At 39.8% G+C, this 27266-nt stretch overlaps 1 protein-coding gene across 1 annotated transcript; it reads right to left on the minus strand.

Annotated features, from left to right (window-relative positions):
- Window positions 1-3679: 3679 nt before the first annotated feature.
- On the minus strand, window positions 3680-26892 carry ube2h (ubiquitin-conjugating enzyme E2H (UBC8 homolog, yeast)). The gene is made up of 7 exons (XM_061029201.1): window positions 26620-26892; window positions 11690-11766; window positions 10598-10672; window positions 10463-10502; window positions 9652-9704; window positions 8229-8357; window positions 3680-8066 (listed from the first exon to the last, which is right to left on the minus strand). Exons 1-7 carry the CDS (start codon window positions 26670-26672, stop codon window positions 7942-7944), a joined length of 552 nt encoding a protein of 183 aa, XP_060885184.1. The 5' UTR covers window positions 26673-26892; the 3' UTR covers window positions 3680-7941.
- Between the last annotated feature and the right edge of the window lie 374 nt (window positions 26893-27266).

The raw sequence follows: 27266 nt of genomic DNA on the forward strand, positions 1-27266 counted from the left end.
AAGAAACGAGTATCCGTCTATGAATATTTAAAACACTCATTTGGTTCTGTGCTGCTTTCGTGCCGGAGTTCGATGGAGCAGGTGCCAGCGGAGGGATCAGGTGGACGCGTGGTGCGTTTGTGTCCCTGCCACACGTCCGTCTCCCGTGAAGAGATCCAGGCCATACGATACAGGACACTGAATGAAATAATAATGTGGCAAGATTTAGTCTGCTGCTACTAAAGAAAAAGTAAATGACAACAATAGGGATCATTTTTCCAGGATGCAATAAAGTGTTCAAATTTTTTTGACGGCAGATATTTAATTTTACTGTAACTCCACCTCAAAATATTGAATATATTAGAAAACACAATTGTTTCTAATTAATGTTGCAGATATAGGGAGCAAGAAGGAACCGACTATCGTTTTATATAAAGCTCGTCAGATTCATTGGGATTTTATAGATCTAAATATTTAAGTTGATCTAAATAGGCCTGTCGAGCAAACAAATAAACAAGATTAGAATAGCCTACATTGTAAATAATATTAAATGAACAGTTAAAAAGGATAACAGTGATCATTTTTAATTTCGTTTGGGATGACAAATGTTCATTTATGACTCCCATTTCAGCCTTTAATATTTAGCTCCAAGAGAGGATTACTGAACAGGGGATTATTCAGTACCCCTCTGCACATGCTGCATCATTGTCAGGAAAATTAAAGGGACAAAAAACGGCAAAAAAAAAAAAGACTTAAAATATGGTCTTCTAATAACTCACTGGTTATCTTTTGTACAGATGATTAAAAAAAAGCAAAAATAATTAAAAGCATTTTATTTTTACTTGAATGGTTCGACACTCTCCGCTCTCATTCTGCACCAACTGGTGTAGCAAAGCAGTTTGATTTGTGGGTGATGGGTGGTGTAGTGGTGGCGGGTGGATCATGTTTGCCAGTGGGTCATCTATTAGTAAAGATGCAGGGATCATTGCAGTGCTCGCTGCTGCTGCATCACCACTAACATCACCTCACCCACCCCCCTACTGTTCCATTGTAACAGAGCTTGTAACCAGAGAGGGCCCATTGCCTGCCAGCCAGCCTCAGCTGGAAACCCAACACACACACACAGATACATGTTGTAGATGGTTCAGGCAGATTGGTTGACAAGCTGTCAGATCACCAGCATCCAAAGGAATACAAAGAAGGAAAAAGAAGAGGGAATTTAAATATATTTTTAACATATATTTAGCATCTTTGCTGTAACCCTCAGAATGCTTTCCCAAAAAGCACCGGCTCTCTGAAGGCCACAAGGCATTATAGGATACGTCCATAGGTGCACTGACTATTTTCTTAACTTAATTTAGCACACAATTGGCTGAAGGATGTCAGCATGCAGCAAATTAACTTCTAAAAGCTTTACTGTGGAAAAAAATTTGCAGTCAAGAGTGATTGATCAAAGCTGCAGCAGACAGCAGTGAGTCTAATGTGGAGCCTCAGGGCATCATAATGCCTTAAAAGGCTAAAGCGGTACAGGTCACCTGACCCACCCCTGCTCAGCAAGGACCAATCAGACGGCAGCCATTACATCATGGAGGCCCATAGTTTGTCTTGACCAACGCACTGCGGATAAAACTGAAGCTCTAAATATTTCATTGAGACTCTCGGGTTGCTGGATTGGTGGAGGTCAGGACTGTGGCGAGACAGATAGCTGCATCCTCTCCTTCCTCCCTGCAGCTCATCATCATCATCATCATCCTCCTTCTCTGTTGGTGCAGGAGAAGGAGAAGTGGTGGAAAAAGAGGGGTTGGGTTTTACAGCAAAAAAATATATAAATGTAGGAAACAAGGTTCCAATATTTGGACTTGAAGTGTGTGACAGTTCCATCAAGCCCCCAGCTACTGCTTACACTTATTTCCAACAATCTGCTCTGACTTGTGTCTCCTTAGATTTATTCACAGAACAGGATACTACCAGAAGGGTAGACGTGTTCCTTTCCTAATCCTGATTCTGAAAGCTGGACTGGAGTATTGGCTGATATCGAGACCTCCTCTGATACCAAGTCCAATTAAAAAAAAAAAATTCAAATGTACACAGACCCTGATTTGAACATGAAATGCTTTCTTCAAATACTCTCAGCTTACATTGTAAAAAATAAAATCTTCAAACGTGTGTTGGAAAAAAATACATATTTACATTATCCTCACTTTGACTAATGCTACATTATCTGTTAGATAATGTTTGAGGAGATCCTTCCCCAATTTTGAGAAGAAAGATCATCTGACTTAGAGTTAGTATTGTTATCTGGTAAAACAAGTTGCTTAATAAAATGTATTTCCCTTGATGATGTCATCCAACCCCATTTGGAACAGAGACTTGAGTGCCCCTTTACTTGAGGATCATATCATTCTGCAGCATCATTTTCTTGTTTTGCTTGCTCTTTAGTGGGATGCCAGACTTGTGTTGATCACCTGACTGACATTCCTAGCTGTGCTGAAGACCCTCTGGCTGTCAGATGAAGACACGCTGGAGCTTGTGGCCCCCGCACAGGATGTTCAATATAGAAATAGAGGTGAGTATTGAGAGTACCATGTAGTATACTGTAAACCAGTAGTAAACCAGCGCAGTGCTCATTCATACAAATATGAGAACACAAGTCAACTGGAGAGTATTGTCATGCCTCAGGTTGCTACAGAAATAAAGACAGGGCAGGAAGCAGTAGCAGATTGCTGCGTGACAGAATACATTTTTCAGAAGAGCGAGGATTAAACAGCCTTATGTCAAAGCATTTATCCCCCCTGTCGTGATTACACGGGAAGGGGTCAGCTCAGTTTGAGGAGGAGAAATGTGGCAGCACCCTCTTCTGGCCCTTCTTTGGAACTACATCTATACGCATAAAAAAATCCATACACAACATTATTCAAGACTTAGGCTACTCAATACTATATGGACCAAAGCATTACTTTTAATAACTGGTTGGGTTTATCTAAGTCTGTCGCTCAAATATAACATGTCATCACTACAAAAGAAACACAAGTTAAAGGTTGAATTTGGAGGAAAACTCGGTAGTTTCTTCTGTGGTTAAGGTCAATCATTCATCACTCCTTCAGACTTGCAGAATCAGGGTACGAACCTCATTCTTAAGTTTCACAGCCTCACATTGATCAGGCAGGACAGAGGACCATATTGTACCATCCGACGAATGACGACACTGGAGTGTAGTGCAACACTGACACCTGGTGGACGTGCTGAAACTACAAGCGAGTTTACTGACAGGAATACAAACGTACAAAAACTTACTGTGAGCGGTTTGTAAATCTTTTTGGATGCAGCTTGATAATACTTTGATGTTGTAAGCTGAAGACAGTTTTAGTAATTCAGCAGAAAATTAATGTATCCTCAGAATGATTCATGGAAGGAGATCTGGACACACACATGCTGCTTGTATGGAACATTTCAAAAGAAAGGAAAAGTCAAAGAAATTTAAAGCATTTGAATGATAAGAATAGATTTCTTTGAAAGAAGTTTCCTATATAAAAACTCACATCATCACAATTATTTCAAAGAAATGGTATCACATGTTAATAAGCAGATTTTACTCATGGTCCTGTGTTTGCAGGAAAGTCCTGAAGTCTCTCACATGAGGACTTAATCAGAGATCAAACGCTTGATGCAAACAGATGAGAATCATCAGCCTTTGACAAAAACCATTTATACACATTGAATGTTTTATTAAAAAAGAAGTTATAACAGTTTTTTATACACAACTATTTATGAGGTTATAAGCCTATTATAGAGAGCATTTTGTCTTCTTTATGACAAGCATGCCCACTTCACAATGCAAAGAAAAAACAAGAGAAGGGCAGAGAGGGTGATAAAAATAAGACCAAGGATGGACTTTTCAAAACAAAAAATAAACCTTTTGACTTTTTAACCCTCAAGTATCACACACTAGGTAACAAATACATAATTTTTTATAAAAAAAACTGCCATTTTTCCATGCTGTGTGCGCCTGCTAAATCCCCTGATGGCAGCAGTAGGCCAGCATAGGGCACAAATCCACACAAGCACAAGACAGAATGGGAGAGGTGTGCACCAAGCCGGCCTCGACTCCACACCAGAAGCATGCAAGTGCACGAGCGGACACAATCAACACACGGGGGGAGGATGTGATTTTACAGGATCAGGGTGCTGGCTCTCTGCAGCTGTGCTGATAAAAAACGGGAGAATGGGCCCTGGATATCCTGTCTATGGATTAATGATAGACCGGTTTACTTGGTTAGCTGAGGACCTTCATTCTTATTGTATCCAGAAGAGTGTGGGGGAGTGGGGGAGTGTGGGAGTACGGTTTTGGGGATATGGCTCAGGTCTGGACTTACCAATAGGGTATTTTGAGGCCCCATGAACAACAAGGTTGTTATCTTGAGTCACTGTTTAAAACGGTGGGTAGTTAGGGATTGTTGGCGGAGTAAGGGAGGAAGGAGGAGCCAAAAAGGATATTAAATAAAATCACAATAATCATGTTATCCATTTTTCTAAAATAATTTAGAATTTTAGTTTTAGTGGGAGGCATAATCCTTTATTTTAGTTCTTGAGTCAGTCAGTATTTCCCTTGGCAATAAATAAGTGTGTGGAGTTGCTGAAAAGATCAGCTGATTGGCATTAGATCCATTTATTGCCCATTAGATGCAAATAATGCAAAAAACAAAAACACCTATGATTTTTACCAACACAGAAGATTCTTGAGAGAAAAAATATCACTAGTTCCCTGTTGCACCACAGCATCATAATGTCCTATTTGTATTACAATTGGTAACAAGGATATACTGTATTTTCAGCATTCAGGTACAATACTGCACAAATGAAAAGTAAAAAAAAAACTCCAATCTGAATTTCTTAGAACAAAAAACTCAAAAGATCAAGTTGTCATCAGTGTGATGAGCTGAACCATGACAGTGCTGCCTGATGACCAAGATTAAAAACAAAAAAAGGAAGTGTCTTTAATGAATAAATACACATTTATAGGCAGCTTCAGGAGGAAACCCTAGCCGACTGTGAAGGTGGGGATGTGCGTACAATTTGCAGGTTTGTTCTATTCGAGTGGATGATGCTCACAGCCCCTTAGGTAAAACATTCACATAGCTGTATACTGCCCCTAAACATGTTGGGTATCACAAAAATGAGTTCTGCATCAGTTAAAATGGCTGCTGGAAGCTAACCACAAGCTAACATTCAAAACTAACCCAAGGCTGGATGAGAAAAAATATTATCCCTTAGCTTCAGATAAATACTGCAAATAAAAGACAAATGAAGGAAGGGTATCTGTTCTAAAGAAGATTAAGATCATTTAAAAAAAAAAAAAAAAAATCTTTTGGAAAAGGCCGAACCCCACTTTAGATTTCTGTACAGTTCGATCTGTCCGGCTCACTACAGGTCAACATCACCCCTGTTTGAAATCCCTCACACTCATCTGTACAACTCTGAATCTGCAAGACGAAGACGACGAGCAGGCATGTCTATGGAGTATCTTACATATAACCACACAACAGACACTAACTAAAAAGTCAGATGAGCAATGAATGCTTTATCAGGTACCAAACTAGCTAACTCTATCTGTAATACAGCCATATAGCGAATGTTGTTTAGTGGAAGTCAACACCCAAACAAACTAACTATCCTGACATGTCAAAAGCACAGTTCAACACATAATACCATGATTTCCAGCCTTTCAGAACATCCCAGGTGAAAATGTTCATCACAATGCGAGATGCAACCAAACTGTTTCAAACCAGAGCCGTCTAACAATCCTGCATTTAACCTAATGCTACTGAGCACCGGGTCATTCTTCTTATCTGCAAAAGAGAAAGTATTTTTGTCAAATTACAATTGTGAAGGATCAAATTGCAGGAAGAGGGGTGTTAACATAGGTTAAGTGGATAAAATGTGCTTTTCTACTTATGTTTGACCTCCATAGTGTTTTGGAAAACATGGTTTCAGGGGACTTCTTCAATGGTCACCTGGATTTTGTGACGAGGCACGGAAGAGGGAGTTGAAATCAGAGTTGATAAGGGGACCTCTCGGGTTTGATTCGGCCATGAATCTCCAACTCGGGATCCACAATCTGCCTACAAAGCAACCAGTGATTCTTACTGCAATCTATGAGGTGAATACATTTCAAAGTTTTCTAGGTAGTTCCACTGCCACGTTAGCCTCGACAAGCAACACTCAGACAGTGTTTTGGGTTGAGTTTTTCCCGAGGCTACAGAGAAGTGTCTTAGCACTGTACAAGGTAGATGCTGTACATAAAAAAAAAAAAAAAAATCCAAATGTGTTGACCCCCCATTGGGTTAAAATGCACAAAAAAAATAAAAGGAAAGGAGGAGGAAAAAACAACCATAAATCAAAGCTGCGATTGGGGGGGTTAGAATCAAATCTGTACAAATGAATTAAATGTGAAATTAACTGCACAAATTTTGTTTTAGGCTTCATTGTCATACATTGGGCCCTATTTTTAATCCTCTTCACACAATTGAACTACATCTCAGCGGGCTTTTAGTTTGCTAGTGCAGCTGGGGTACATATCACGGGTCAGACCTAAATGAAGGGCGTGCATTTAAGCAAGCTCCAAGTAACAGAATGTGGAATGTGAGGAGGACTGATACTTCATAAACCTGAATCTTCAATAAATCATTTTATTCTCAAACCCAATCAATAACAATGAGACCATTTTTAGTTGCTTTCTTCTAAAATCTAAGCTGACTTTGGTGCTGGTTTTCTTTATTCACCACTTCAGGTGATGCTTTACATTCCTCTTCTGCCCAGGAAGTTGTTCTTAAGCAAGAATACTAATAGAAAATTTGTTTTAAAATCAAAAACATTACAAGACGCACAAGGAGAATGTCTGTTGCTCAAGTGCATCCTGACAGAAAACAAGAGCAATCTTCTTGAAATATAAAACCGATATATGGTCAGCTGATTAAAGGTTGGCTCCAGTTTATTTTCAGCTTCCATCATAAAACTCGAGCCGGACCAGAAGCTCCACAGAATAGAAGTTTGACAAATCAAAACCCCGAAGCGACCAACACATCTTTTATCATCACACCGACACTTGTCCTGGAATGAGACATGCGTTTCATCAATTTGTTTTACTAGTTCTGACTTTAGAATTAAGCATGTATTTTTGCACTGCACAGCCGCACATGTAGACAGGAAGCTGCAGCAGATCGGAAAAAAAGAAAGTAACAATAACTTAGGTAACATGTCTCTGTAGCAACGGAACTGAATGAGAAATAAAGGAATATTTTTTAATGACATGTCTCGATCAATATGATGAAAAAGATCTGCTGAGTCAACATTTGAGGATGATTTCTGTGTGTTTGTATGCTCTACACCTTTTTGTAATTTTTTATGCTTAATATGCTTATATGCCTTATTTTTGATTGTGCGCTTTAAAGATACAGTCTTGACTACTAGCTAATATTGCTGAGCTGTATGCTCCGGCAAGCAAGACTTCAGCGGCTCTGTTTGTTGTGGAGCATCTAACCGAATGTTGGTCAGAATCAGTTAGCATGATGGAAAAAGAAAGAAAAATTAGGACTCAGGCCACATGGGAAAACTGTCGTTTATAACGGGAATTTTGAGTGAAGTGGTGAGATTTTTTTCATGGGGAAGTTTCCTGCCTAAGACTACATGACGCACCTTAAAACTGCGGCGATGAGCAGGAGAGAATGTGAGAGCAATCGCAACATCTGTGTAGGAACAGCTACAGAATGGGAGGGGTGTCAAACACACCAAAGACTAGATATCCATAAAAATCCTTGTTTAGTAGTAATAATAATAATAATAATAATAAAAAAATCAACTTGTTTAAATATGAATATTATAAGTCTGCTTTTCTCATGGTTAGGAAATCAAATATAGTCTCTGTGGGGAGTTAAAGGGGGGCGGGATGGGGGAGCCCTCCTATCACTACAACTCCATGTCCTGGGCCTCGTCCTCTGAGAAATCAGACATGGAGCTTTCGGATGAAGAGTCGCCTGCCCCCTCTTCTTGCTCCTTCAGAGCCTCCTCTGTTGCATATTTCTGGATGTACTCTGAGGAGGGAAAGACAGAGTGGAAAAGGAGAAAGAGAGCACAGTCAGACAGGAAGAGAGTAGCCAAAACTAACACTAAATGTTTGCTGTTAAATGGTGTTGAATAATAAATGTGAGACATATTTGAAGAATCTACAGGTATATGTATTAATTAGTGCGAACCTTTGATTTTCTGCTTGTACTCCTCTGGTCGGTGAAGGTACATAGCAGCTGCATCTCCATTCAGGGGGTCAATGGGGTTTGGGTAGGCCAGCAGCTGCGGCAAGAACGACTCAAATATGTTGGTCAGATCTGTGAAAGAAGACGATAGATTAACACTTCACCATCTTAACAACATAAGTAATCAAAACATTGGGCGTCTCATATTATACAACTGCTCCCTCTGTTAAATGATCACATGATCAATTTCCACAAATATGAGTCAGTGATGCCCATACAAAAGGATCATGAGGTTGTTATATGCTAGGAACAAAACCGCAAATATAAAATCCTCAGTCTGATGGCCTCAAAGAGACACTAATCCCTTTAACTTGCTCTCTGCTTGCAGGCCGCAGCTTTCTGTCAGAGCTGAGGCCTAGTCAAGAGCTGCAATGTTCCTCTCACCTCCTAGGTGTCATCATTGAGTCCATTCAAGAGGAGTTAAAATAAAAATAAAAAACAATCTTAACTACATTTTATGGTCAAGTGTAATCATCTTCAGTTGATACAATCAACTGCTTCTGTGCCTTCTTCTTTTCAAAACTGTTTGCATACAGTGTTCTGCTGATTGGACTATAGTCTCCATGTTTGTCTTATCTCAATCTAATTGACAGTTTTTACACAAAACAAAACTTTAAAAAATGTCCGAAGTGCACAAGCAAAGGTAAAATAACACATGAGATTGGAAAGAAAAACAGAAAAACTTCCTAGTTACATCATTATTTGCAAATATTTCCCTTTCACATCAAACACTGTAATTGGAGGTAATTCTAAATCAACTTCTTTCAACTCCATTTAGGGTCCTGAACATTCTCCTCTGAGTCATATTGTGGGCACCATTTAAAACAAGAAGGCAGGGATGCTGAAAGATGTGCTGAGGATATTACTGTAAGGCCATTTATATTGCTCAACAGCTATCTCGGCCCTGTGGAGGGGCTGTAATGAGAAATTAATGGGGGGAAATTGGGAGAAGGGCACAGGGACATGGAGCGTAGAAGGAGACGTGGTGACGGAGAACGGAGCAACTGGCTCAGAAACATTATGTTTTTAACGCCTGAAACATGTAATGTGAAAGCATGTGTCCAAGTCTTTCCCAGTTGACAAATAAGTCAATCAGTCCTGCTGGAGGTCAACCTTTTTTTGACCTTGCAGGGTGAGGGTATTGCCTCATTAGTGTGCACTTCTCCCCTCAGTAAGTAGATTAGGGCCAATTGTGCTCAACTGCTGAATGTGTCCACACTTGCTAGCGCGGGGGGCCCGCAGTCGACTTTTTGTTGCTGAGGTCTCTGAGTCAGATTCTTAGCACATAATAACACAGGATCCCAGTGAGGAACTTAATATGGACACGTACACACACAGGGGGGAGGGGGGGGGGGGGCACACTTACCGTAAAGGGCTGTCCATGTCTGGTTGATGACATCTAAGCACACTGTCCCTGACCTGGGAAACCGAGAAGAAGACGGGGTTAGAGGGGTAAAGGGTTGACATAAACATCACTGCCTGCTCAATATGTTTGCAACCACAGAGCGATACACACAAATCTAGCTGAATGACAGATGTACAGTTTTCTGAATTCATGTTTTGCCTCCTATTAGTTGTGAGTTAAATTAAAAAGTCAAAAACCTATAACTAAAACATGCCATAGGCTTTTTAACTTGTAATTTCTCTGGTGATAAATGTAGAAGTTACTGAAGGGGAACAACCTGAATGAATCAATTTTTTACATTCTTTGAGTTTCGACACTGCCCCATTTGGGGAGGAGGCACAGGTTCAGCCTGTCCATCAGGTCCGCCCAGAGACCAACCTTCATGGACTATGTCCTTCAAAGGATGTGGCCTTTAAATATTGGAGTGACTCTCTGATATTGGTGCCCAAACAAGTGGCTCTGATCAAAGTTAAAAATATTCTTTAGAACACAAATGAATCCTTTTTTTCCTTTCTTTTTTTTTTACCATTTCAGAGGAATAAAACATGAAATGACAAATAGAAAAATGTATTATTCAACCCATGTTTTACAAAAGGAGAGGCCAGCTGTTACAACAAGCAATTCTTTTAAGAGAAGCTTAGAATTCATGAGAACGCACAAAACCTTCAAGAAAGTGTTCGAGCTGAATTATTCAATAATCACTGGCAGTCCAGTCCTGGCGTAACAGAAACCCATGAAACACATTTAAATACAAGACTGACAACAAACTTACGCCTCGTCAATGTTGGGATGAAAAATCTTGTTCATGAATCCTGAAAAAAGCATGGTAGAGAAAGGGGCAGATTAAAAAAAAAAAGACATTTCAAATGTGGCGTGATAATACTTAATATGAAAGAACAGAGCCTACCTATTGAAGGCGATTTAAAAGGGTATTTGTCAGGAAGATCTACTCGCACCTTCCACACGCCTCCCTCATACGGTGCTGCAGATTAAAGGAGGACAAAACAAGTATTGAGTAAAAACTTTTCAACCTTCATGAGACACTGCAGGGTTATATCAGTCTTCTGCTGCCCTGTCTCCTCTGAACAGAAACACAAAAGAGAGACTATTGAAGAACTACACACTGTTTTCCTTTGCTGTTTTCTTCTACTTTATGCAGTAATGTATTTCAGCCTGGGAGAATTCCTTGCTTCACTTCATATAATACACTGACATCAAAGAGGAAGAGACTGGGAGTATGAGGAGCTCTCCTAAAATAGCTGTGTGTAACAAGAGTCTTATATGCCCTTCGCTTACTCAACAGCACATAGATGACAAAAACAGGCTTGTTTTGAGGATGAATGGTGGTGAGCACGTGCACACACTCTGAAGAGAGGCAACAATCCCATTTCATTTGGCATCGTTACAAGGCATCATAAACGGGGTCAACCACCCACTTCCTCCCTTTACTGATGCCTAAGTGGCGGTGATTTTAGTGTGACAGATGTTGCAAGCAGACCAAGTATTTCCTGCTGATGAGGCCACGCTCCAAATTCTCCTCAAGCCCGGATCCTTGGGTTTTACACTTCATGCACGGTTTCAATCCTTTTTACATTTCTGGCCTGCTGTGAGGAACTTCTTTATGTTGCAAACAGGCGAATGACAGATTCCTGTGCTGGATGCCCTCTGGGGAATCTTAATGCCACTTCATTCTCTGTTAAGAGTAAGTTAACATCAAAAATTGACAGATTATCTGTTTTTTTTTTTTTAAAGCAATGTTTTTCTGGGTTTTATAACGTCTTATGAAATGTTAAAGCCTTAGTCAGAGAAGGGGGATTAATAGGAGTTAGAAATGTTTGTATAATATATCTGAGAGCCTGCTAGAAAACCCATCTTCATTTCAGCTTTTCATTTCTGGAACACATTATTCTGCCCAAATGAAGCTTCAGCATCAAGTTATGAGATTTATTGAAGAAAAACTTTGTAATTAAATCAGAAAAGAGAAAAAAAGAACACTTACTTCCTTGCGGTCCGAAAAACTTAACTACAAATTCATTGAGTCCACTGAGGATGGTGACTTCGTGCTTGCTCTCAATGCTGAAAAAGGCTGTTAAGGACAATATCTTCATGTGACTGCACACACAGAAAAAAGCACAACCTGAGGGACTACAATAATTTGACATTCTTGAATAATAGTCAGTGTCTCTAACAATTTGGACTCTCTTAAGTGGTAGTGTGTATCGATTCGTTTCGATGGTTACACATGATCACATGCTCTGAAGCAAAGAATACAGACACAAGCAGAGTCTGACCTTTCTCCTCTCTCCTTCATAAAATGATTCTCTCATATCGTACAGAGTTATGAAAATGAAGGGGAGAAATGATTGCTTCTGACAGATACTGAAAACAAATCAATGCAGGGAGATTACACTCTGATTCTGGTCTGACCCCTAGTCCTGAAGAATCATTTTCCATGACAATCGATTGAGAATGAGTCATGCCAATTTGTCATTTTGCACACTGAATGAGTATTCCGACTGAATGTGCAGTATGTGGGCCACACATTTAAAAAACAAAAAAATACATGCACACTCACACCAGCTGGTGGATCATATCAGCCATGCTACACGCCTCCTTCCACCTGTCACTCTCTAATAATCCCCTTGGATATAAAACACAAGTCGGCACTAGCAGGAGCGGTAGAGAAGGCTATCCCGTTACAAAGAGAGCCTGAAATTCAAGTTATCTTTACACCCTTTATATTGATGGAGATAAATCATTCTTATTTCAGGTGAATTTCAGATGGCATTATGTAAGATTCTTCAGTGGTTCTATTCTTCAAAATAATCATAATCAAGCCAATCAGAGACAAGCACTCAGAAATGGCACTCCAACAAGTTCAAACTTCTTATTTGTCATACATTAAAGTAGCCAAAATAAAGTCAAAGAAGGGATAAGAAAACCTAAACGAAGATGTTTCTTCTTGTACTGTAAATCATAATCAAAGTCATACTTGCTTTGCAATACTTTTTTTGCAATATACGTATATGTTGGTGAAGAGATGTTTTGACTACAGTGTGAGGCCTGAATGACAACACCAGACTTGGTCTGTGTAGGTTCTCAGTCATCCAGGTCCTGGTAAATTGAAAGCTTGATCCAAAGGCAACTGGACTGGTTAAAGATCTTGAAGACGTTTCACCTGTCCTCCGAAAGGCTTCTTCAGCTCTAAACTATCTAGTGGACGGAGCCAGTCCAGATCTTCAGGATCTTCAACCAGTCCAGTTGCCTTGGGATCACGCTTTGAATTTACCAGACTTGATCATGACATTCATCCCAATGAAATAATCTTGGTACACGGTGTGGAACTTGTGATTACGATCCTGCTCTGTTGGATACATACAGAGCAAGATAATGGGAGACAACTCCTAACCTACTAACCAATGTATATTTACTACACACTTCTTATTATGGTTGGTGGAGGCAACATAATTACATAACAATAAACCACAAAGCACAAGTAGCTTATTTCTCGTCAGTGTATCATATTGCAAATCCAACATTACAGTAATGTGCTTGTCCTGTACACTTGCTATGATCAGTTCTGATCTCCAAGCTGAGACAAAATCCTCACAGAGAAATATTTTCCCTTTCATGTGAGCAGGGGGAAGCAATGCTGGAAATAAAAATGAAGCAGAGAGAGATTTGGGGAGAAAATAAAGAAGATAGAGATGAAAATGAATGCAAAATAAGAGACTGACAGAGCACATTAGAGACAGAGGGTACAAGAGATGGGATAAAAATCAGTTTCCCATGACACACAGTAGCAGCTGGCTTGTCAATCCTGATTGAGTGTGTATCCCATTAGCAGACTGACCCCCAAAGGGTTAAATCAAAGGGTTATTTTAAGCACTGGTTGAGTCTGCAAAGAGCTGAATGAGTTGCTGGCTCCGGCAGGGAAATGTGTCATTGTCAGACATAAGAGGAACCTCTCTGTTCTCGCTCGTGTTGGAGTCAAGGAGCCATTCTGAGGCTGTTTGATGCAAACTCTGAGGAAGAATGAGTAACCACCATCCCCAGGAGGACAATGCTCATTCTGTAAAGCATGCTAGCAAAATAACAACAAGTCATATCCAACAGAAATACTACATTCAGATGCCAATTTCAGACTATGTATTTACATTCTGCAGCTCACCAAGATGTGCCCTTCGTGTAAGGACATCTATGCATGTAAGCTGCTGCTGTGTGAGTAAATGTGTGTCTGTCCACACGTGAGTGGGAAGCAGTGCAGAGGAGGGGGATGGTATGAGCCGTGTGTGTTATGTTATAGAACACAGCAGTGAGGCAGGGTGGGAGATAAGCTATTAATGGGGTTGAATCAACACCGATTATGCTGCAGGCTAATTGACATTGCCTATACTGACTGTGCAAGCTAGAGGAGAACCTGTTATGATGAAAAAAAAAATGTGGAGCAAACACTTATGGGTAATGGTTTACAGGATTCTGTGTTACATAGGTTAACCTTACAAAGCAGCCAAATCAAATACAAGAACAATAACAAAGGTAAGGGTCCCTGTGATCCATGAAGTAGATATTCAAGTAATCAATCAATCTGTATTTGTATAGCGCCAATTCATAACAAATGTTATCTCAAGACACTTGACAAAAAGATCAGGTCTAGACTGTACTCTTTTTTATATTATTGACAAAGACCCAACATCAATCCACCATGAGCACAGCACTAAGCTGAGCATAAATCCTTGGAAGATGATGTCAGAGAAAGGAGGAGGGCTTCTCACATAATGTCAACATTCCCAAGTTATACACACACGAGATCCCTTGCTTGAAAGTGTAAGGGTAGTCAAGAAAAGTACAAATAACCATGTCCAGTTTCCTTTGTATCTTCCATCGATCCCACAAAGTTCTTCCTAAAAACCTTTGAGCTATTTATATTAACCCCAGTGTGGTCTTTGTTTCTTCGCCTTGCTAAAAGCCGAAGCAGCAACGTCTATCTCCAATGTCTATCTGTCTTCAACTTCAACACTCCATCCTTCTCCTCTTCTTCGTTATAGCAATTCACAAAACAATGATTCACTTTTTAAGGACTAACTATTTTCCATACTATACTAACAATACTCTTATCCACGAGTAGACACAAAGCTCCAAGCCCTAATTCCTTCCTAGAAGTAAATAACTGTGAGACATTGTCTGCAACAGCTTCCTCCCCTTCTCAGGGAGTTTGGCAAGTCTGTTAAAACAGGAGACATTTCCTAAAAGAGCTTGTAAATTCAAAACTGTTTGATGGATTGGAAGATGTATAAAGAATAGGGTAGAGAAAACTGTCACTGCCAGCCAAACAGAAGATAGGTTGATGGTCACAAAACTGGACAGATAGGAGATACAGGCTAAAGGCTATACTTCATGTATTATATGCTGAAGTGTCTGATGGTCTATGGTCTTATATTTCTTTAAACACAGAAGACATGATGACATATTTCAAATGCAAACTGGTTCCACCTAAATGGCTGACACGGCAGCATGAAAGAAACTGGGTGTAACAGTGTGGCTTCATGCACATGAACACTGTAAATAATCCAATCACCTGAAGCTGACTTTATGTTTAGTATAACAAATATTTAAGGTGCAGGACACAATTTTAACATCCACATTCTAAGACCTTACACCACCCTCTCTGCTGCCTCACATATGCTACTAAACCCCTCCTATATAATTACACACCAAATATTCACAAGCATTTAGCTGGGCTTGAAGAGGAATATCAAGTTGTCAAGCACACTAGGATGTTGTTGTCGGCAGGCAACAGTGAGCCGCGGAGAATAAGGGACCAAGACATGAAAGGACAATTACCTTTCAGAACCAGCATTCTGCCTGAGGTTATATACTTGTTCTATATACCCAGCATAACATCTATCCGTCCATCCCCCAACTTGGATTAGTATAGATAAATCATAATCTGAGGATAGTGCAAGGTCAATATCCTTTAACACACTTCTGATACACGGAGCCCAATCAATCCAGAGGAACATACAAAATGAACATCATAGTTGCTGGCTTTTCAGGTAACCCTGAAAGCCTTGAAAAATAGTCCAACACATGATCTCCTGTGTTAACATCAATTACCATCAAGACTTTAGTTATATAGTGACATAAAGGCTAGAAAGAAGTTACACCTGAAAACACTGAGTAGGAAAGGTATTAAAATGTATGTTGTTGTTCCATGTTGTCAAAGTATTCCAAGCACAAAATTATAGTTCTTCCTGGTTTTTGAATTTATGATGGACATTTAAAGGCTTAAGTGCAAAAATATGCGGGAAAAAAGCATTTACAGTTGTGGTCTAGACATGTCTTGTTTTCCTTATGGTCCATTCAGGCCACAATCCCTGCCTGACCCTGGATCAAAATAACCCATCCAGAGACCAACCATTTTCTTAGAATTGAAAAGAAACATGACGGAGAATCATAAACAGGTTTCTCTCAAACAATGCCATGGCATGTATTCTGAAAGATGTCCTTCTTTGGAGATTGAAGTTGTAGATCTGCTATGAAGGAGGCATTGGTAAGTCAAAATGAAGTTCTTTGTCTCTTCGTTTTTAGGGGAGACAACGGGAAGGAGGAGACAATACTTTCCTTTCCTCAAGCTGTGATAAATCCAATTCTCCAGTATCAACATAAACAAAACACTTCTTTATAATCAAATTTAAAAAGAAAAACATTGAGTCAGCAGGTCATTTCAGACTGTTAACTTATCACCATACAATACTCCACCACCTGCTGACAAGTCCAGCTTCAAATAATCATAATAAAAGGAAAGTACAGAGCTCCTGGGCAGGCTAGTCTGAAACAAAAGGAAAAACAGCTAATCAAATAATCTCCAGACATGATGAGAGAGCAGGGATACTCAGTAACAGAATGGACACGGACACGATGTACAATTTCTAGTTAATAATGGCACTGAGTAGTGAAGAAGACCATCAAAACAGCACATTAGAATCAGTGCTTGGGTTCGAGACTGGAAAAACAACACTTAGGTTCCTGCCTGAAGGACACTAATGGTCCATAACATTCAATACCCATTGGGTAAGAGGAACATAAAAAGAGAGGGTAGAATAAGGTCGGCCAACAGAGCAGAGTGCAGAAACAGCGAAGAAAAGTGCATGACGACATGATACATGGAGTTGTTGAAGAAGAAAGTGAAATAAGAAACATGGAAAGAGTGATGCCAGAGGAGAGGCAAAGAGAGTGATGCAGAGATAATGAGAGAAAAGAGTTCAGCCTGCTGAATGCTGATCTGGCCTGGCAGGCAGATCTGTGTGAATGACATCATTGCCGTGGACTGCTGGCCGATGATGATGATTTTGCCTGTGTGTATACAGACATGAAAACAGACAGAACCCATGTCTCGGATAACTATATACTATGATAGAATAGAGTAAATACAGATTCCCATGAGATGCACACGTAAATATAGGCTTATTATTGAGCTTCTGTTTGAAATGCGGCAAGTATTTGATTGAAGACGGAGCAATACCAAAAATCATGGACAGCACAGTGTATATAAACTGTCATCTGCATAACTTGTCAACGCATCATGAATATGGCAGAAAATACATGTGAAATAACAGTTGACAAAACTAAATTTAACAAAAAAAAAAAATAGAATGAGGCCAAGTTATGTAACTTGTGGAACACCCCATTTGATTAGCTCTGAATCAGAAAACAGGTTTTCATGTAAAGGTTTCCATTAAGGGTTAAGAATAGTTTTAAGAACAGAAATTAAAAGAGAAAAAAACAGAAAGGTTCTGACATACAGTCCTGCACCCCCACCACCAGATGACCTTTCAACACAAGCAAGATCATCGCCTGGCTGAAACAAATGTAAAAAGCAATGTTTCTGCAACAGTGTTGGCTGCTTGTTTGACAACGCATCTTTCTTAAGAGATGAGCAAGTCCACAACCTCTTTCGTTTTTTTCTTCCTCACACAGACTGTAGCAACAAAGTACAATCAAAGGCCTTGCAGATGAAAGGCAGGAAATATAGCAGCTGTCCTCAGGATGTAAGCAACGAGTAAGCTTCCTTCACAAAAATAGATACGTAGACTACCATAAGAAATGTACAACTCAATATTCATTAGCTACAAAAGAGATGAGGAACAATAACAAAACTGACTACCAAGTTTATACCAACATAAGAAAAGCAACAACGTTATTCCAGCTCTCTATCTCTGCAGGCATATGTCTCAATCTGTAAAAGTGTGTAGTATAGAGCTACTAAACTCCTAGCCTGTGAATAAATGTGCCTGTGTATTGAACTTTATATGTATAAGTGCACTGCACTGAGCCAAGCAGGATTATTACTGTGACCTCCACTAAACTCAGTGGAGAACAGATGCAGCTAGTGTAGCACAGAAACCATCCTGCCACAGCAGGCAGAGCGAGTGATAGGCAGTGTTGCTGTGAGTGTGATTTAATCAGCTCAACACCAAACAAACACTGTTCTCCTCTGCAGTCGTCACCAGCCAACCTCACTGACCCACTCTCCCTCTCTCTCTCTCTCTCTGATGCTTACGTTTTCCCACTGCTGTTTACTTTCTTTCATTGCTCATTAAATCCAACTCTCTCTATTCAATTTTAATGCAGATTTAGAGCCTTACTGAACCATTTCAACCACCAGAAACCCCCTCAGCTCATTGACTCAGGAGAGAGATAATCCTGTGAATACATGGTGAGCTATGAGGGCAGGGAAAAGATAATGAACCGCACAGGCTAAATTTAACAAGAGCTTATTCATCCAGATTACAGAAGGCTTATTACAACTTTTTCATTTACAATACTGATATGACAATACATATCTTTCTGTATAAATCTAATCTTTAAGAAATGTACTTCATCTAGATCTACTAGTCTATTAATAATCAATTATACAACTTTTCTTTTTAACAAAGAAAAGGGAGAAAATTAACTTTAGATTCAGTTTTTAAAAAAGTGAATCAAATGAATAAGACAAGTCATTAACGATGATACATTGAGCTAACTATATTTACAAAAAATGAACGGAGTATTGAACCAAAAATCAGAAAAAGAAACCTGAAAACTTTACAACATTTTTAAAGGAAGAATGATTGGGTACAGCTGATTCGGAGCGTATCAAAAAGCCAGCCTGAGAGAACTCAAAGGTCACAGATGTTGGTTGCCGAGAGTTTTTTCACACTCATGATGATCAATTGTAGGTCTAGTTGTAACAGTAGAGACTTGAAATGTTTCTGTCTGTTTGTTTGACTGATGAGGGAACTGTTCTTCCCTCCTCGGTGCAGAATGTACAAGCCAATGCTAAACACACAGCCAGTTATTGAAGGTTCAAAATCTGACTTAGAAAAGCTCTGAAACAAGCCTGGGTCCTTAGGATGGTCCCTGTGCATGCCCTGGCTGTTCTCAGCTCTTCTGGCTCTGATAGCTGAATAGAGGTGTACTGGTATGACAGTATGAGGCATGTGGTCATGCCAGCTGCTCTCACTTTCCCCTTTTTCCTGCCCATTTCCCACAGGGGATACAAAAGATCTCTCCGCTAGCTGTGTAGAGAGACCAAAGGTCTTCATAACCTGTACGTAAACATACGATGACAAAAGATCAAGCATGTGTATGTTATAACACAAATATCCGCAAGGAGTTCTTTTATGTTCAATAAATGTGTTGCAAATGAATCGGGTTAAAGAGTACATTACCAACACCAAAACTGTGCAGATCACATTTAAAAAATATATAAACGTAGGGGTCTACAAAGTTTTCCTCAAACAAAGTTAGGGATCAGGAAGTTTTGGTGCATGCCGCTTTCTTTAGGTCAACACTTTGAAAGCATTATACAGGACACATTAACTTACTTCAACCTCCCCTTATCACAAAAAATGCAACATAAGCTTCACTGCTCTCTGACAGGAAATTACTTATATATGTGACGAAGTCTAACTCTGAACAAAAAAAGCCCTCTTATTCTCACATTTAGTCTTTACTTAGCCAACAACTGCTGCTTATTAAATAATCTCAGGAAATACTGAAGTTAAATGATCTAAAAAGATGTTGTTCATACGGTCAAAATATAGAATTCTTATAGTCACATTCATGATAACACAGAAGTTCAGTTTTATGTATTGCAGTAGGTAGGCCTCCTTATCTGACGCCTTTCCAGCATTCATTCAAGTTAAAAAGAGAGAAACAGTGCAACTCAATGAATGTGAGTTTAAGGTTTACAGCCTGTACTTTGGACAGGTCACATAATTGATTGTGTGTCAGAAAAAAACTAGAGAAATTCTCCTTTACTGCTCTGAAATGAATTCAAAATGTGAAGTCTAAGTCAACAACTATCCATCTGCTGGGCTTTTACTGAAGTACCAAGTTCTTTAAGTACTTAAAGTATTGAATGTGAAGGAGGACTTGGTGCCAGCGTGCAGCCTGTAATAGAGAAAACCTTCCTTCACATTTATTTTACATATCAATGGACAAATGGCCCCAAACGCCAGACCCACTGAAATACACATGGAAATGCAGGCTGTTTAGTGCAGCAGTCAATGGATGCCGGAGTAAAGGAAATCAAAAAGCAAGTTTCACGTCTGGGAAATTAAAGGTCAAAATCTTAAATTCTAACACCTTTAACATGTAATAAGACAAATGAATATATCTCCAAAGTGTAACTATGACAGCAGCTTAAGTAACAAAAAACAATATTTTAAAACTTCTGTGAGTCTGTAACAGGTAGTCTAATATGTTAAATCTGTGTTAAGTTTACCTGGTCTTGTTCACATATGTATCAAAACATCTAGATCCATATGAGACTTTAGAGGTATAATGCAGCTATGATGCTAAAACATTGAAAACAACATAGTTGACTTTTTTTCCCAAAACATACAAATCTGTCTTTGCTCTCAACAATTTTCCAGTACTTTTTTAGATACTCTACATTAATTACAATATTTAAAAGCCTGCTCAACGCTTATCAAAAACAGGTCTTGGTTCATCATGTTAGCTGATGGCTACCTCTCTGTGTATGAGAGCTGGTACAGCACTGTGCTGCACAGGCTAAGTTCTTTGTCTTCTCTGGTGAGAGATGAGAGCCCACCCACTGCAATCAAACGTGAATCCCTCAGCTGCTCCTCCTCTCAGCCCTTCACTAAATCAACAGTCTATTTACAGCAGTAGAACAGACTGTGTATGTGTGTGTAGGTGTGTGAGGTGCGTGCATGTACACACAAACAAAATGATTATTAATGATCACCAAACTGAGCCTGGGCAAGAGCAACAATGGCCTGAATAGTAGGCAACGATTTAATGAGCAGATCTAGTGACAGACAAGACGAGATTTTCTGTCTGGTAAAAAAAACAACCTTGAATTTTAACACAGCCATGTTGAGTAAACTGACTAAAGCAAACCTTTATGCAGCTAGTGCGAGGCGCACAGGTAATGTTATCAACTTGATACAGAAGAGACACACAGATGCATATTACCAGATCATTTTAAGTACAGGGTGTGGATAGTGTGGGTTGCACTTTGTTGATAAGGCTCTTTTTCTGCATTTTAACCAAAAAAGAGATATATTTTAATAGGACATTCCTAAAATAATTTGGTTTTGTCTAAATGGTACATCAAAAAACACACTCACCCTCAGTCATGTGTGTGGGTGCTCAATCTTATACAAATTTGTTGGCCCATGTACAAACATAAGACCAAACATGTAGCATGGATTTCTACTAGCCTATGGTCACTCCTCGATTTTGCACATTTAAAGCAACAGTGCACAAAAGTGACAGAGGCAGACTCGGCTTCCCGAGCCAGAGAAAAAAAATCATGCAAGACAAAGAGAGGAACTTCAGTCCATCTGTTTTTCTAAGAGGAATCAGCCATGCGTGCTGGAAGCTTCACTGTTTGCACTGTGGGATTAACAGTGAGGGCCTCACATCTCCTACTGTTAGAGATGCCTTGCTCTTGGACCCCCAAAACAGTACTGTCAATCAAGCTGCCCCCCCCCCACATCTAGAAGGGGTCTCCTCCACTATATAATTATGTTCAGTATTGAGGGGATAAAAAGAAGGAATAAAAGGAGGAGCTTGGTTAAAGCTGAATGATGTAGCAGATTTTCAACAATACCTGCATTGATGCAGACAAAAGCTGGAGTACACTAAGGAGATGCAGATAGAGAAGAGTTAGAGAAAGCTTTCAGACTTACAGAAACAGATCATTGAGACAAGTAGGAGTAGAAGAAAATGTATTTATCCTGCAATTACATTCTTTTCATGGATTTAGATTGCTGCACACAACCCTAGAACCACAATATATAAATCTTAAGAAAAACACTATCTTTGACTGCACACAAAGTCAAACCATTCAATTTTCCTAGCCCTTGAAGACACTGAAAATATCTCAGTTCAGCCCTCTTAATTCCATACCTTCACATATTGAATAGGTAGCGTAGGTGGACCATGCTTACATTGTCTTTGAGCTTCTTACTACAGAGCAAATATTAACCTCGAGTCACAACAAACATAGATCACAAAGGGATTACTGGGCTATTGACAAAAAGATAAATGCCGACTAAAACAAGGCTTTAAGTAGAAGGAAACACATAGCTGACGTGTACTCATCAGAAAACATACTATAAGTTCCATCCAAACTAAACAGTAAAATGCAACATCTGTTTTTTATTTTTGTCTGTCGTGATTTCTTCTCTTAAATATTAAAAAAACTGATGCAAAACAGTATTGTGGCTTTCCTGTAACCTTATTAGCTTCCTTCTTTGTGTCTACTACTGTAAAGTTCTTCCCATTACACATAATGACAAAGCATGTTGTCCGTTCACGAGACTTAGTCATCAGACCAGAGCTTTCCCCACTCCCATCATGGGTTTCATCGTGCTCCCATTCATTCTATCACTCCCTCAGTCAGGAACAGGCAGAAAACTGCTGGCTCCTTCCCCACAGTCAACTGCGTCTAGCTGGTTCAGTCCGTAGCAATAATAGCGCTCGGTGCAGATTAGCTGCCTGTGACTGTGTGACATGGTCTGACACAGCAGCGGGAGGTGGAGGTCACAGGGTCTTCAGTAAACGGAAAAACACAAAAGCCTCGGCTTCTGATGCTGTCCGGATGTCATGTTACGAGTGCACAATGAGGCAGAAACATTTAGCATGGAGCAGATAAAGCTCAGGATTAATATACTGTTCTGCAAGGACGGTGTGATGTGGTGAAGGAGGATATTTAAATTAAAAAATTTAAAACGAGGGAGTAGGTGGACACGGCCCCTAGGATCCTGCCCCACTGATTGTGGACAAGTGAATAAATCAGGATTACTGAAGGCCGAGACCTGCCTCAGCAGTCACTTCAGGAATACAAAGGGATCCTTGAAGCAAAGCTGAAAATGCAAACTCACCTTGAAAGGTGAAAGATGAAGCACATGGGTCTGATTTTGGGAGAAATGATAGAAGACCACATACACTGGTACGGACTCCAGGTATCATGATGGATACAGGGGCCAATGAAGCATGCAACACCCCTTCCAACATATAATTCTTTGGAGACCATGCTTCACAGAACTGCTATCCAATCACTTTCAGACCTTCCGGGTACAATTGTAAATGTTGAAAGGTACAGCTGAGATGCAGCTCTGTTTACATTAAAATGTCAGAACACCCGCTCTGATTTAATGAGATTTAATATACAAACAAACAGACATACACCAGCAGTCTTCAGTCTAGTGCTATCACACAAAATAAACACTTTGTGCAGACAATGCCCTCAGCAGTTTCAGAGACATAACAGAAGCAAGGTTTCCCATTGTGATTGAAAGTCACTTATGCTGCTCCTTGCCTTTATTTTTATGCAGGATATTTATATATTTCCACTTATTCCATTACGTTTAATATCACATAAATGGGCATAATCCTGCATTACCTGAAGCCATGTACCACTTTTGTTAGGACAAACAAATATACAAACATTAAAAAAACCTGTCCCATTTCTTGAGGTAATCCTTGACTGAATATAAACTGTTTTACAGATGATTCTACAAACTGCCTCTCTCTTCTGTCCCATTCTCTGTATTGACATCCATAGGCCAGACACCACAAGAGCTTGTGTTGGCATTCAAAATAGGCTTAGTCCTTTCTACCTTTGCTCAAATTCCAGCAGCTTACTGCTTGAAAGCATTTGTAAAGCGAGTAGACCAATGATGAATACATGCAAATAATAGCACAACTACCTACACAGAGTGTGCAGTCAACCCCACACAACGGGCTGAACGTAAAGCTCTTTGAAATGACACACTCTTGGACTCTAGTTCAAGAACAGCATGTTCCAAGATGGAAGCAACATGTCAGAGAGAAGGACTGAAAAGCCAGTGGCCAAAAGTCATGCAGATCATTGGAGGAAAAAAAACAAATTAATAGTTACGGTGTTCAGTTTGGCAAGAAGTGGATAATACACAAATTATTTCTTGCCATCAAGGTATAAGTTTAATATTATGTAAAGTCAGTGTAACCAAAACCTAATGCCTTCTCTGTGACTGCATTTCATTAAACAGAACATAGAGTTCAAGACTACTGGCATGCAAACTCAAAGCATGTACATTTGTGCTAAAAGCAGGCAGCCATCCATCGGCCTGGCTTAGGACAAAGCTTAAACCCAGTGATACTACATGCTGCTGAGGTCATTCTGACATTCATTTTCATGAATTCCCTAATGGCCTCCGCTCCAGATTCTGAGCTCTCCAGTGGCTGTGGCAAATTAATGCGTGAGGGCTCTCAGTGTCAGCCCATAAGAAAGAGGCAGCTCCTGTCTAAAAGGCGGTGTGAGTTTCGGGTTTGGGTTTCACCAGGGGGAGACGCAAGGATAGGGAGCACAGAGAGAAGGTTGTTGAGGCTAGTTTTGCTCTGGGGATACAAACAGAAGGAAGGAACTGTTTTCCATACCAGTAACATTGAGCCCTCCCTTCTTTAACCCAACAAGACAGCCTAGTCAGCATTGAACCCATGTGCTATATAAGGCAGTAAATCTCAGTTCTATAGGCATATAAAGAAAATGTGCCCAACACTTGCTGAGTGCTGACCACTGCTCACTCATGGTATCGTAAAACACACACAGGTCATTGTAGGGAACAGAGCAGGTGGCACACAGCAAACCTGCTCTTTCCTGTCAGTCAAGTAGCTCAAGTAGGAGAGGGGGTGTACTGCTACAGCCATGTGTTCCCTGCAATCCTTAAAAACTCTGTTTCCATCTACTTTATGGCAGCCATTGCCTACATATAAGCACAATTGAGTTGGGTGGGGTGGGGGGTAAACTTGCTCAAACAAGCACCTTAACAGAATGCCCCAGGCACCAGGCACCAGGGCAAAATAACAAGAGAAAAGTAATTAGCTGCTGCCTCCTTGTTGACATTGTATTAACATATTGCAGTGTCAAATATATAGGCCCCTGATATTCCAACTGCAATGGGACATATGAGGAAGCAGGTATTATGAATTGCAGGATATGTATTCCCTAAGTAAGACATGACAGCCTTCTTTGAGCAAATTTAACTGAAAATTCAGTCAAACTTTAAAAAAAAAAAAATCAAACTACTAAGAGGTTCAAACTTTCTCAATTAACTTTTTGTTGACCCAGTTGGGACAACCTTCCTTGTTTTGGCTTAATTTGGACCAGCCCAGTTCTACCCCCATATTTGACTAAGCTGAGCTGCCATCCCATCAGCTGTTCTAAGTCCCTCCCTCCTGTGGTTTCCGGCTAGTAACAGGCTACCCAATCATTAAGCTGGTTTCCACAGTGCTGGGACAAAAACAAAACTACTTGTTCATACTGTTCTTCTAGAACATTGTATGTGCCAGAAATATACTGTCATTGTTGCCCGTTTAAGAGATCCCCATGTCAGCCCTAAGTCATTTTGAACAAATGAATCAGCAGCTCAAAAGGTAGGTAAACCTTGTGACTGGTTCAAAAGCAGAACACACTAGATAAAAGTTCAAGCTAAAAGTTCAGGCATTCTATAGTTAAAACAACAGCAGGCTCATGACACCTGCTGTAACACTTAATAAACAGCTGCAATGTTCACTTCCAATTCCAATATTTACAAAAAAACTACAACAATCAATAAAATGACACAAGTTAGGCTTCCTTATATGTGCCTGCAGACACTGAAGTACAGTGAGACACACAGATCAGGTGGCCATTTTGATGTGAAATTAACCAGCAGACTAGCCAGCCAGCTCAGTAGCATTACAGGGTAACATTTAAGATGCAATAACACAATTAGAGAAATTTCGTATGGTTATAAAGTAGAGCTTAACAAGACCGAGGAGTGCTATTTATGATGCAGCAACGCCAATATTTAACGAGAGAAGAACAAAGACAGCAGCCTTACGTTATGTAAACAAGCTTCTGTGTCAACGTGTAAAGGGGCAGTTTGACTTGACTTGTCAACAACAAGCTGGACAAAGAAACCAAATTGCTACAAGGTGTTCATTTTGTCTACTGCTGCCAGGTATCTTGGTGGTGCAACAAGATGAAAGACATTCCTGGAAAATGATAAAAAAAAAAAAAAAAAACGTCAGCGTACTTCGGCCGTTGCATTAGTTTTCAAATGAACACAGATAATGTAACAAAAACACAGAGTTGGAAACATGCTTTAAAAAAAAAAAAAGGACATTAGACGAATCTGATTAGCTAATACAGCGACTGGAGGTTCGTAGGACAGAAATAGCTAACACTTGGCTTTGCTAGCAAAATGTTGTTTACACAAAAACATCAGTCAATCACAATGAGAGCTATTTCTGCTTTTGGGTTAACAAGCCAAAAAAAGAAGCAACAATATATAGTGTAGGCTCGTATTACACATCAATATAAATTATGACATAGCTGGCTAGACAGCGATAAAGACTCTTGTTTATGTTCAGAAAGGATACAGTTTCACCACATCGGTATCCATTCGCCTTTTACCCGGACTTGGAGACGACATTTTTGCTATTTCCACCGCAGAACACCACTTGGCAAACTGAAAGCTAGCTCCCGAAACGCTAGACAGTCTAGCAAACTGTATTATCCGAAAGTTAACATTTGCTTGCGGAAATGTGTCCAGCAAATTGTCTTCACAGTTCAATGTCTCCCTGTCCTAATGAGCAGCTGAGCTAACGTTAGACCTCTGCTGTTCACTGCCTCTCAGCGTTCTGACCATGGTTCTGACAAGCTAGAATCACTCCGCGGACGACGTCATATATGCGCGACCATACGTCACATTAAATGGCAGTTTGTAGTTTTAGCTACAATTTCACGTTTAAGTGCAAATTGAAACCACGTATACATGTATTTTTAGTTTAGGGATTTAAAATTGGTAGATTATTGATGCATTTTAGTTACTCTATAGTTGAACACTTTTACAGGGCTGGGCAATTCAGTTTTATGTCATAGTTTTGCCTTTCTTCCACGCTCTCAAGAACTGACACACCCAAAAGCAGGACTCCAGAATATGTACCACAAAATGTCTGGCAACAATCCTTTAACGAGAGCATTTTCAAAAAGATATTGTGTACCCTTTGCTGCAAACTTTTCCTTT

The sequence above is a fragment of the Labrus mixtus genome, chromosome 22 (genome assembly GCF_963584025.1).
Source record: "Labrus mixtus chromosome 22, fLabMix1.1, whole genome shotgun sequence".
Taxonomy (NCBI): Eukaryota; Metazoa; Chordata; class Actinopteri; order Labriformes; family Labridae; genus Labrus; species Labrus mixtus.